The 12928-nt window shown below is 40.1% G+C and overlaps 1 protein-coding gene across 1 annotated transcript; it reads right to left on the bottom strand.

Annotated features, from left to right (window-relative positions):
* Positions 1 to 300: 300 nt before the first annotated feature.
* On the bottom strand, positions 301 to 8538 carry LOC119658264 (cyclin-L1). The gene is made up of 4 exons (XM_038065556.1): positions 8078 to 8538; positions 7634 to 8024; positions 665 to 1053; positions 301 to 604 (listed from the first exon to the last, which is right to left on the bottom strand). The coding sequence occupies exons 1-4, from the start codon at positions 8482 to 8484 to the stop codon at positions 406 to 408; spliced, it is 1386 nt and encodes a 461-aa protein (XP_037921484.1). The 5' UTR covers positions 8485 to 8538; the 3' UTR covers positions 301 to 405.
* Positions 8539 to 12928: the final 4390 nt, after the last annotated feature.

The following is a 12928-nucleotide window of genomic DNA, read 5'->3' as shown; positions in this document are numbered from 1 at the left end:
ACCTGAGTCAAATCAGGGTAATAATCTCGGGCGAGCGCAATGCTGACCACATTGCCTCCTACAGTGTTCTGTAGTGTACCGTTACGGTCTTGAATGAAGTGCTCTAACACACTTCAAGGCCCTGATCCAATATGGATTGTTGCGCCAACGATTATTATTATTATTATTATCGCTCTGTGTCACGTCAGATAATGACGACTACTACGATTTCTGTAAAAAAAAAGAAAGTCTCCAAAAATATCTGAATATCGCTTTTACCATTTACCATATTCCTTAACAGTAAAGAATATTATATGAGAATGAGATAGATGATGAACGTAAAACTATTTTATTGATATAACCAAGAATATCTCGATTTTCCAGTTTCCAGCAATATAATGTACAATTAATTCAAATGATGTTTGCTTAGCGTTTCCTATCGCGTGAACGATCGCGATGCTTATTACTAGATCTATGGCTACTCCGACCGACATTCGAAGAGTATCTGTCATGTTTGGAGCGTTCCTTGTCACGTCCTCGATCTCTTTCACGGTTCCTATCTCGATCCTTTCGATCTCCATTGGAATAGTGGTCATTTCGATCCCGCGAGGGTTTTCTGTCGTTCCTGACAAAGTAAGGCAAATCATTTAAACACTGAAGCAAACAAAGACGAATGATGACAAACCTTTTCCTGTGCTTTGAATGTGGTGATGACGATGGCGAGCGTGAATAGTTTCGTGATTTTTTCTTTTGTTTCGATGGTGATTTGGAGCGATGTCTAGATTTCTTGGATTGCCGACTTTTGAAATCATCGACTGGTGTATGCGAACGAGAATGAGATCGCGAGCGACTTTTTGAGCGAGAGTGGGATCGTTTTTGATTACTTTTGGTGTCTGTATTAGTAACAGGTATTGCTCGTGATATAAAACCTCCCCAGGCATTGTGAGATCCATTATTTCGATCAACAGTGGTAACAACTGGTGGAGTATTTTGCTCTTGACGAGTCTTCTGACGTGATTCGATGTACTGTTTTTTCAACTTTTCCACTTCTTCTTCCAACTTTTCAACGTTCGGCTGTAAGGAACGGGAAACGTGTTTAATTTTGTAGTTATTTGGATATTTCAATAAATTAATAGAACATGCTTTAATAAATGTAAAACTGTATCATTCGAAACCGAATGTTGATTTTATGTAATTCTTAATAAGTAAGGCTATTCGAAGTGATTCCCTACTCCATTGAAAATTTCCGTCTACATGTGCTTGCATGCCTCTGTGCTAGCTATTCTCGGGAGTGTGGGGGTCCTTTGAACACTTCCATTCCTCACGTGCTATTGTACAAAAATTCACACGGGGTCTTAAAAATGAAAGAAAGGGGGGATTTGTGCGAACCTATCGAAAGATTAACATGCGAGCTAAAATTGAAAGATAAAGAAAAACAAAAAAAAAACGGTTTGACAGTGTGGATACACGGTACACTACAGGATTACAGTCCCTGTGAGAGATAATGTGGGCAGCATTGTGCTTGCCCGAGATTATTACCCTGATTTGACTCAGGTACTCATTCACAGCTGAGTCGACTGGTATTCAACGTTAAATCCCGATACAAATTCCACTGCCAACAATAAGAAGAACCGCGACCTTCCGTACGACAGTCTTGTACTCTAACCACTCAGCTATCTTGCAACCTATTCTACTGCAAAATTTTACGGATCTAGGATGAACTTAAGGGGGGTCCGCAGACAATTTTTAAAATATAAAATCTACTATTATTAACTTTATTTGAACAGATATCGTAACAGACAGTATTTTGAGGCCTAGATATATACTTGATTTTCAGATTTTTCCGTTAGCCCTTGGATTTATTGCCCCTTTTCGGAACCTCGCACTCCTACCTTTTGCAACCACTGTCAAAAGTAATATCTAATTAGGGAAGAGTAATCGAGACATTTCATTTGATACCCCGCATGACTATATTCGGTGAGAACAATTTTGCACCTCTCTTTTAAGTGTATGGGATCCCCCCCCTTCGATTTTAATAAAGTTTTTTTATCACCAAAACTTTAAAAATTTTAATTTTGACCGATGCGTGGTTCCACACCGGATCCTGAAAAATGTTCCACGCGTGCGTTAGAGCTGCATTTTTTTTCAATTCCGATTTAGCTCGCGTGTTGTTTATTCATTAGGGACATATGAAGCCCCTTGTTTGTTTGTATTTTTCAGGATCCGATGCGGACCCACGAATCAGCATCGCGGAACACTTTTGCCAGGGCGAGGTTAAAAATTTAATCGGGATACCGAATTAATTCATGTCCTGGGGCCAAATATCTTTGCGGCCGTACCTATGATAACATTCTTCAGAGGGTTGTGAAGATTGTTTGTTAATGCTTCTTCTCCAACTGTCATCATGATGGCATCCATTTCCATTTTATAAGTGTTACAGAGGGTTCTCTTGTGGAGGCTTTCAGTGTTCACTCCCACCTGATTGTCACTGAGGAACATCATGCCAACGAGATAGTGGTCCGAGCCCTTATTAGTTCCCTATATATCCGCACATTCATCAAGAAAGAGGTGGGGCGTTCAATGAACACGTTGTCAATTTGGTTGAACGTGGTCCCGTCATGTTTGTTTGTGTACCACATTCCGCGGGTGGTACTTCCAACAAACATTTCGCGCGACACTACTAATTGAATGATCCACAGTTCGTTATCATTACTGTTTTTACTGGAAGCTATGGGAGCCAACTTATCGCCTGAATCCGAGTTCCGTCCGTACTTATCTGTTAAAATCTCCAAGTATGTTTCGATATCATATCTGGGGCAGATTTCGAGGGTCCGTTCTACTGCCTCGTAGAAGGTACTCTTCTTCGACTCTGTAGGAGCGTGAACATTAAAGAGACTTACATTTCGAGCTAGAGCTGAAAAGGAGCGAAGAGAACAAAGTCGAAGAGTCTCCCAGCCAAGTCGGAAACTTACTTATAGAAAGTGCTGCCGTGTTTGCTCAAAAGATGAGATCGTAATACAGTGCAAGAACCTAGACGAGATCAATTCTAAAGTAGAGATCTGCACTGCCTTAGCAAAGCAGTTTGAATTGCACAATTTGTAGGAGGCATCCATTGAAAGCCACAGAAAGGCAAATTGGCTGATTATAGCCAACCCTATAGAAACTAATAAAAATGTATAGGTAGCTGATCCTGGGTGGGGTTTGTGAGTATGCTGGAACCAAGCTATACAGGAATATATGAGGCAGCCCACAGATGGCTTCGTATAGGCAAAAATAGACGCATTTACGCTGCTATGTTCTTCCAAGCCTTATTCTGGCTCAATTCGAGAAATTGCTGCACAGATAGGTCCTGGAGGCAAAAGGACGGAGGTCATCGCCGATGGCTTCAATACATAAGACGCAAAATGGCGAAGTTTACTGACGAATGTAAGAGGACGTTGTCTCTGGGAGGCTTGCGTGCAGTTAAGGGGGTCATCCCGTGTGTCGGGTTGAAGAAATCGATTTTTTTTTGCATGAATTGTATCTATATATAGTGGAGAATATGTGGGCAAAGGGATTTTCCGATATTCCGAGTCCTTCAGAAATTACAGGGTTAAACAGGTAAGGAGTTTGCAGCCGCGGCTAGAGTACTCGATGAGAAAGAGCATCGAATCTTCTTTTACCTGTTAGTTTTTTACCTGAGTCTTATAAATTCGAACACAGGTATAAATATAAAAAGATGGAAAACCATCAATTGTCTAAACTTATTTGCTGTTTGGAATAAAAAGGATAATCCAGTCTAGAGTGAGCACTGAAAGGTTTTCAAGCTATACTCGGTTATATTTTGTTGTAAGTATTGTGCTGTTTGTTTGTTCAGTGATTTTTTGAAATGGATCGTAAGAAGGGAGATCGCTTTAACGTTCAACGTCATGCTCGCCTTAAAAAACGAGTATTTCATGGGAATCGATACTTATCAGAGAAGAAAAAGGACTTCGCATCAACATCAGCAAAGAAAGTTTTAGCAAGCATGAACATGGATGTTCCAATTGCGACAAGTTTTGTATATTGGATTTTGCTGGAGTTTTCTTCGGTATTTCTGCAAATTTCTACAAATAATAAAATATACGTAGTAGTAAAAAAGGAACGCGTAGGACATGTCGAGAAAAGAATGGGAACGCGGCTTAGAAATGCAAAGAAGAATCACAAAGGCATTGGTGAAAAAGGGGCTACAAAACTTACTGATAAGGACCTCACTACATTTTCTGGGCTAGCTATTCGTCGACACGCGAATTCGATAGAAGAAATAAAGCAAGAAATTTGGGCAACTTTCTTCCATAAATGTTCTACAGATGAAAATCCTTAGCATCAAAATTGTCCAGCAGGCGAGGACAGTTGGTGCAAATGGCGCAAAGCGGAAGCTAAAGGGGAACTGGATAGTTTTCACCACGAGAAGGCACCTTTGACTGAAGAAGTTCAAACAGTCATCAAACCAATCTACGAAGATTTGTCACGAGATGATCTCTTGAACATATGTTTAGGAGCAGAGACCCGGAATAACAATGAGTCGTTAAATGCATTGATCTGGACTTTCGCTCTTAAAAACACCTTCATTCTGGGGTCAAGGTCGTAGAAATAGCCACTTTTCTGGCTGTAATTATTTTCAATGAAGGATTCAATGGCATTCTCAAAATCCTAATGACAATGGGATGTCAAGTTGGTCACATATGTCAGGTTTATGTCGACTGCTGTAATGAAGCGCGAATTTGGCGGTCCGAACGACGATCGACTGACCTCGCTAAAAGAGCCAGGATTGAAATCAGAGAGCAACAATCGGCCTTATAAGACTTTTTTGAAGAAACGGAGGGCGCTATCTATGGACCAGGTATAGCAGATTAATGGTGAGCTAAAATTTTACTGTTGATAATCACATTTAAATTTTCAAATGCGTTTTTCTCGAAACTGCATCTTGAAAATCGGCTGCCACCATAGCTCAAAATCTATCCAACCAAATTCTTTGAAATTTTCACGACTTCTTTAATACATATTTCTACGGTCCGCAGTTTTTTTTTATTCATAAAAAAAAGCCGTAAAAAAACACCAAAATTCAAAAAATTAACTTTAAAAGCCCACCAAAAATTTATCTTTTAATATTTTCTAATTATCCTAGTTTGCGGACCGTGGAAAATTGTCCACATTAAAATGCCGTTTAGTTTTTTTCCTCAGATGAACACAGCGCCCTCAAGCGTGGCAGCAGAAAAACACCTTTTTTTGGAGATGGGTGCATAAATTGACACGTATTCCAAAAACTAGCTTCGATATCAAGCTGGAAAATTTATCACACATACTAGAGATATCAATAAAAATATGGTGAAAAAATCACGTTTCTATCTTTATCCAGTCCTTCAAAATAATTTTTCAAAAAAAGGCAAAAAAAAACGGCCTTCACACGGGATGACCCCCTTAAACATCGTATCGACAAACGATGGCCAGGTTAATACTTACCGAAGAAGGGCGTCCGGTTCAGTTGTGGATTTGACTTTTGTTAGTCCTTCATTTCTACACATTTCAGTGCACACAACACTCGCAGTGATCATGATCACCAGGCAATCTTCTTCGACCTAAAGAACAAACCAAGAGTTTGGAGGTCTGCTCACAGCTGTTTGGTTGGACCATGACACTATACTGGGCACACCCTCGGAGAGAGCCTTCTATATCACGGAGTGCATAGCGATGCCATGAGACCCATCGAGTGGCGAGACTTATTTCTCAGTGATCTTCGGTCGGTGTGTAATCCGACCAGGCGAGCGGTCTAGAGAGCAATGGCTAGGTTTAACCAGGAGATCAAGCAGTGTGTTTACAAGGGGCCATACCAAGCTAGCTACACAACAAAACAAGAAAGAAACTACTCGGTGCGGGGGCAGATATAGACCTGTGGGAAAGCGTCTACAGTGTTGTAATGGGGAAATTCAAAGGCCAGGCGGGTCCGCAAATTTATATGTTCCGATCTTCTCCTGAAAATGTTTCAGAGTTTGTTTACTCAATAGAACAAGAGCGGTTACAGTCTCCAAACAGCTAGGAGCCAACAAAGACCGGGTCTTGACGCTATACGATCAAAGTCCTTGGACTGGCCGTTAAGTCGAGACCAGACAAATTGGTAGAGCTGTTTGAAGCATGCTTGGTGAATGGGATCTTTCCTGAGGCATGGAAACGACAAAGGTAAATGTTGTTCCTACGGACCTATACGTCTATTGGACACAATAGGGAGAATGCTGGGGCGGAAAATATACTACAATTCGTTCCCGGTGGTAGGAGTTTGGAATGTTTATCAAACCGACAACTAGGCGGCCAGATCTGCCATCACACTGGTCACTGGCTTAGCTGAAAATTCGATGCACGAAAAGGGTGTTAGTAGCAAGTATTGCGCAGTGCAAAGTGCATTCAACTCGGCCAGTTGGATCTTTATAAGGTTTTTGGCGGCGATTGGTGTATCTAGTTACTTAACTGCGCTTACAGACAGCTATTTAGCACTGGTGTGACACAAACCGTGGATCCATACACACATTATCTCTGCCGGTGTTCAACTGGGCTCTGTGTTGGGACCGCTGTTGTGAAACATTATGTATAGTGATGCCCTTAACATCCCAGTTCCTAACCAGGGACATAATAGTGGGTTACCCCGATGATATAGCGATGATTGTTGGTGCAAAGCATATCGCCGATGTGGAATTGCAAAGAAGTGGCTAAAAGATACAGATTTTGCACTCGCGGATGACAAAACAGAGGCGGCGCTTATCACGAAGCGGCCTAAGGGATGACAAGCTTCTATGAGGAATCTGATTCTTCATTTGACGGACCCCCAGATTGATTCCCAGCATCGAGTGGTGGACAAAGAGAACGCATGGTGAGATAAACCATAATCTCAAGTAGATACCGTGAATACTCTATGGGTTTATACTGGACATCACGACTAACTGTCCCAACTGCGACAGTATTTCGCAGGACCCGGAGCATGTCCTCTTCCGCTGGGAAAATTTTTTAAGAGCCAGGAGAACTGGAATGTAGTTAAGCAAGTGGTGAGGCAGATTCAGTGCAAGCTGAGTAGGCGGAAGAGGCTAGGAAAGCACGGTTGTGAATGCAATCGATGGATGAAGGGAGAGGCTAGAGCCATGTCTACGCCACAAGGCAATATTGTGCGGCGGTTTTGTGGGAAAAAAGTTAAGGGGTGGTTTTAGTGGGTACAAATTCCACAATCTGGAACATGGGTGCCAATTTTTCGGATTCCTTACTTCTTTTACTACTAATTTGTCATGATATTGATCAGACCTCTTGGTAGGAGGTTTTTGTATTTGATAATCTCAAATTATCACTATTTTTGATTCTATGCACATTATATGAATTATATGTACAAACGCATAGATGTAAGTACTCCTCTTTCATTAATCCATGATTTATAATAAACTTCCAATTCAAGAGGGTTTTTATAACAAACTCTCGACACAATATTCTAGAAATATGCAAAAACCTGTGTCAATCGTGGGAACATTTCTTGGTCCGATATAAAATCGAAATAAAAGCCTCATAAATCTAGGAGTGCCTACTACCTTCAAAACTGGAGGGCTGCCCTTCTTTTAAACATCAAATCAATCACTAAAACCAATTCAAAAAGGAAACCTACCTTCTGCCGCTTGTACAAGTGCATAATTCGATAGCAAATGTCTACAATATGATCCTCGGTCACTTTGAATACGCCATACCAAGGAGGGTTCGATGGCAAGGGTTTTTGGAGCTTCCTTGCCGTTAAGTAAATACACGCACAGGCTATGGTTTCTGGTTGGTATCGCATGAAGACATCAGTCCGCAGCGAGTCGTTCATGAAATTCCAGGCCATCTGCATTAGTTCCTTGTTTTCCTCGTACCCCAAAACTTGCAGATACATGACAATGAGTTTGTGGGGATGTTTGACGTGGACACAGAATCCCAATTCTTTCAGTACGCGCCGTTCAGCTTTGATCACCTGAGTTTTTAGGTTCGTGTAGCTCTGATCCAGGATCATGGGTGTGATTTCTCTGCAACAGGAAAAAATTTCCGTAACCAGAATTTTTCGAGAACAATTAATTACTTCTGCATCCGAACTTGCTTGATGTGATGAAAAACGTTAATAACATCTCGAATACGACGGGGAGCCTCTTCAATTTTGGATGCGAGACAGACGCACGACATCGCAACCTGTTCCATGTTGTGGCGCACAAAACTTTTCGAGTAGAAGAACCTCTGGAAAAGCACTTGACCTGTCGCCATCGCCACTTGGGGCAACCGCAACAAGATCCCTGCAGTTTGTATGAGTTCGCATCCTAGAATTCGTAGATCCTTCTCAGTTTCTTTATCCAAACCGTCGATGTGCGATGGAGTTTCTTCTAATTTCGACTCCGGCAAAAGACAGTTTTCTAGTGTCAACACGATTTTGTTGAACAGCCGCGGGTATTGTGGCTTGTTGGATGCCGCCTCTTCGCTTGGCTGGACAACCATGTCGCTGGTTTAAGCTTCAAACTAGTTTACAATCCGCGAAACACTAACCACCAGACAAACTTGCAATCAAACCACGACAGGAAAATTTAGTCAGATTGACATGAGAAATGCCAAGAAGCTTGGCAGGGTCATGTTGGCAGTACTGCTAGTGTTGAGTGAATGAACATGATAAGTGGCACCACTAATTGTGCAGTAATAACTAACTTTAGGCGTTATTCGTTATGGATTGATATCGAATGTGCATAAAAAATATTAATTTTTCTTGTTAATAATGCTGTAATAATATAATATACAGTAGGTAAAAGGCATAATCGGACAAAGAGTGCTGCATTTTTCGAATATGTTTATTTCTAGTAAATTATAAGTTTTTTTTTATCAAAATTTATATGAAGCTTTTGGGTAATAAACATATCTTTCAAAAGATGTATATGACAAAATACATTTTCATTCAACATCATTATAAAATAGTCGGGAAACCGAAAGCTTGACGCTTCGGGTATAGAAGGTTTTGTGTTTCTCTATGTGAGGATCATAACGCATTTCTCCATTGGCTGATAGCATTGGCTCGAGATATTTAAATCGCTCAGTTCTGTAAATAGCAGTAACCTTCCCAGAGCGGAGCGATTTAAATAACCCTAGTCAAGGCTATCAGCTAATGGAGAGCTGCTTAATTGAATTGCTTCACGTATTAACACAACCTCGATGAAGTGGCATTCCACAACTGGCGTTCTTTGTGATTGACGTATCAACGAACGTCTCAAATCTAAAATTTACCGCAGTGTCGCTCGCGTGCACCTTTTGATCACATCTGAAATGAGGATATCCGCCATCTATATGGGGTTACATCGATAAAATAAAAAAGGGCTACGGAGAATAAGATTCTTTTTGAATGGAATTTTAATATTTCACTCGAATGTCAATTATTCTCGTTAATTATGACGTCAGAATCTTATTTGTATGACTTAGGATGCTATTAATTCGCACGAAATTGATAAGTTTGAACTGTTATAATTTTGACACTAATAGTTGGATTTTCATGAAACTTGGCATGTGTATGCACGAGACTGTCCTCTATGTCGGTGCAATTGAACCTAGGATGAACTTAAGGGGAGTTTTTTAGTCAATTTCTAAAAGTTGATAATATACTATTAGTAAATTTATTTGAGCAGATACCGGAATGGGACATCTCTCGAAGATTAGATTTCACATAAGTGTTTTACACAAAACCTTAAAAAGGATTGCAGATAAGTAGATTCTTCATAAATGCGTCCTTAATATTTCACGCGAATGTCAATTAATAATAATAATAATCGTTGGCGCAACAATCCATGTTGGATCAGGGCCTTGAAGTGTGTTAGAGCACTTCATTCAAGACCGTAACGGTACACTAGGAGGCAATGTGGTCAGCATTGCGTTTTCACTCGAATGTCAATTATTCCGGTTAATTATGACGTCAGCATCTTATTTACATGACTACATGCTCTAACTTTGGCGTTAATGGCCAGATTTCCATGAAATTTAGCACGTATATACGAAATATTGTCTTCTATGCGGGTACTATTAGTAAGTTTATTTGAGCATATATCGGAATAGGACATATTTTGAGGCCTAGATTTCATCTAAGCGCATTATCCTGATTTTTCAGATTTTTGGGTTGGGTAGCTTCCGAAAATGAGTCCTGTCTCACTATAAGTGCGTACATTATGACTCGTTACTCGCGTACTTTGCAATTCACGCTAAAACTAATGTTAGTTTCGGAAAGTACTAATCGAGACCTTTCATTTGATACCCTACACGACTATATCTGGTGATTTTTTTTTAAATCCACCCTTTCCGTGTATGTCAAACTCCACCTAAATTTATGTCACTCGCTGTATGCGGGGGATTTCATAGTTCCCATCTATCCACCAAATTTCGTTCGGATCGGTTTAGCCGTTTTGGAGAAAAGTGCGTGTGACAGACAGATATTGAATCGATTTTAATATGGTTTTGTTTTACACAAAACCTTAAAAATCATAACAACAAGGAATATGCAAAACTTCGCCTCAAACAAATAATAGTAGAACTTCGCTATATTACGTTCGTAATTATGTCCATTGTGCGAAAATGATTCGCTCTTGCTTATCCTTTTTACCTACAGGAAAGTGTCTGGATATTAACGCAGATGTGTTGCACATTTTTCTAAATGATTAGATTTCAATTATGAAATGGAAATGTTTCTTAGTCCGTTTTAAGACTTAGATGAAATTCGTTTCAATAAAGACTGATTAATTTCCGTAAAATAGTGTTTCTTTTAGAAAAATATTTCAACAACGTTAATTTCCTCATGGAACTATTGGCTACTTTTGTGTTAGTTAGAAGTAGTTTTATTCAAAAGAAAAAGAATGTGGAAGCAATGACACAGTTTTTCGTGAACATTGAAGGAGCTGACTCTGTGCCTTTCCAAAATTTTGTGATGCTGCCAGAGAGCGTGGTGTCGATGAACCTTTATTTGAGTACGTAGAGATTGCTGAGTGCTGATCAGTTTTTATTTCCAATAGTGACTTACTCTGATACATTATTACTTAAGCTCTAGCTTAAAATATTTAACTTAACTAACTTAAATTAATTGCAATGGGTCGTCATTACAATTATTTGGCTTACCCGACCTTCTGTGTAAATTTACTTTAATTGTATTATTGCAATACATCGATCTTGACAATTATTTATTACATATCTGAGTTGTTTGCAAGCTGCGCTTGCATTAAAAGCGCCAGAAGGTATTATTTATTTGCTTACTTACTAATTATAGTTAACTTAAAAACTAAACTAAATCTAAACTTAACTTAACAATAAATACTTAAGAGTACTATTTACAATAGCACAAGTGCTACCCTGTTGGTAGAATTGTCGGATTAGTGGATTTGAGGAATCCTCCGTTCTTTCGAAGAACCGTTCCATCAAATTGAGAAGGAATTCTCCAAGAGGTTTCTCCAAACCTTCTTGGTTTTCCAATTGTAGGAAAGACCAGTGCAGTGCCTTAACGTCGGATGTTCGAATGTCTCACATTTGGACGTGGTTTGGGTGGAACAAGTGATCCACGTGGGCGCTCCACAGGAGATAATGAGTCTGATCAGGGTCTTGTAAAGAGTCAGTTTGGCCTTGGTGCTGAGTCCTACCTTCTTTCGAATAAGAAAGTAGATCCTACTGAGTGCACCGCGTGCCTAACCGATAGCGAGCTCAAGGTGTGGTTTGAACTTAAGGAGTTCGTGAAGCTTAATTCCTAAGTACTTTATGGACTGGGATCTGCTTCCTATAGTGTTTCCGATCGTCATTTTTAAGCGTTTCGCTTTCCTATGGATTCATCTAGAACTTAGGTATCTAGATTTCCTCTGAAAGGTGCAAAATTGCGTATTGGCCTCATTAATTTTAATGCCCCATTGCAGGTAATATCTGCAGAAGTTTTTAACATATTTCTCGACCGCTTTAGCTGCCCTGTTGGGATGGAGGCTTGAGGAGAAGATGAGAGTATCGTCGGCATATTGAATAAGGTCGATGCCACTCTCGGGAGTTGGGACGTTAGCCGTGATAATTTTATAAAAGGTGGGTCTAAAAATGGATCCTTGTGATAGTCCCGATATTACTGACAAGAGATCGGAGAATTAGCCTATAGATTTACTCGTTTCCTCATACCAAGTCAAAGGCCTTTTCTAAGTCTAATGCACATGCTACGGTCGGTTTATGATTGACGTTAATTGTTGCTACAACAGTGTCGTGAAGGTAGCTAAGTGCATGTTTTGTTCCGTGTTTGCTGCGGAACTCGAATTGGACTGATTGTCCATGCTCTTCTCAAAGAGTTTGCTTAGATTGGACAATAATAAGACAGGTCTAAAGTTGTTAGGGTTACTAGAGCCACCTTTTTTTCCGGATTGCAATAATTTTAACTAATTTCCAGGTGGTGGGAAAGTAGCCGTTATTTATGCAGTTATTAAATACTGCCAATAAAAATTTCATGGAGACTCGGAGAAGTTGTTTAATGACGTAATTTGGAATTTCGTCAGGTCCGGCTGACTTTTTACCGTTTAGGTTTGAGATTAAGGCGGGTTTACCGAAAAGTTCGTTTGAGTGAATTTCACTAGTTTGTTTGAATGCCTAGATAAGAAGTCGGCGATAGTTGTCTCAACCATCGACGCTATGGTCGGATTATTGTCAGGCGGAGGGGTATTGAGCTGAGACTCGAATGATTCCGCAAGGACTGGTGCCTTTCTGGCGTCTCCATAGATTGGTTCCTTGTTCCTGCTAAGAACGAAATTGCGGGACTTATTTTTCCCCGTTAGCCTATTTATACGTTGAAACATATCTGATTCGCCCGTAATATCTGCTAGTTTACGGGTTAATTCTTTATTGCGGAATTACGCCACCATTTGCCGGATAATTTTACTCAGTCAATTAATCCGGGAAAGCA

This window comes from Hermetia illucens, chromosome 5 (genome assembly GCF_905115235.1).
Source record: "Hermetia illucens chromosome 5, iHerIll2.2.curated.20191125, whole genome shotgun sequence".
Lineage (NCBI taxonomy): Eukaryota > Metazoa > Arthropoda > Insecta > Diptera > Stratiomyidae > Hermetia > Hermetia illucens.
Note: the sequence above shows the minus strand (reverse complement) of the source record. Positions and strands in the feature narration are given on the sequence as shown.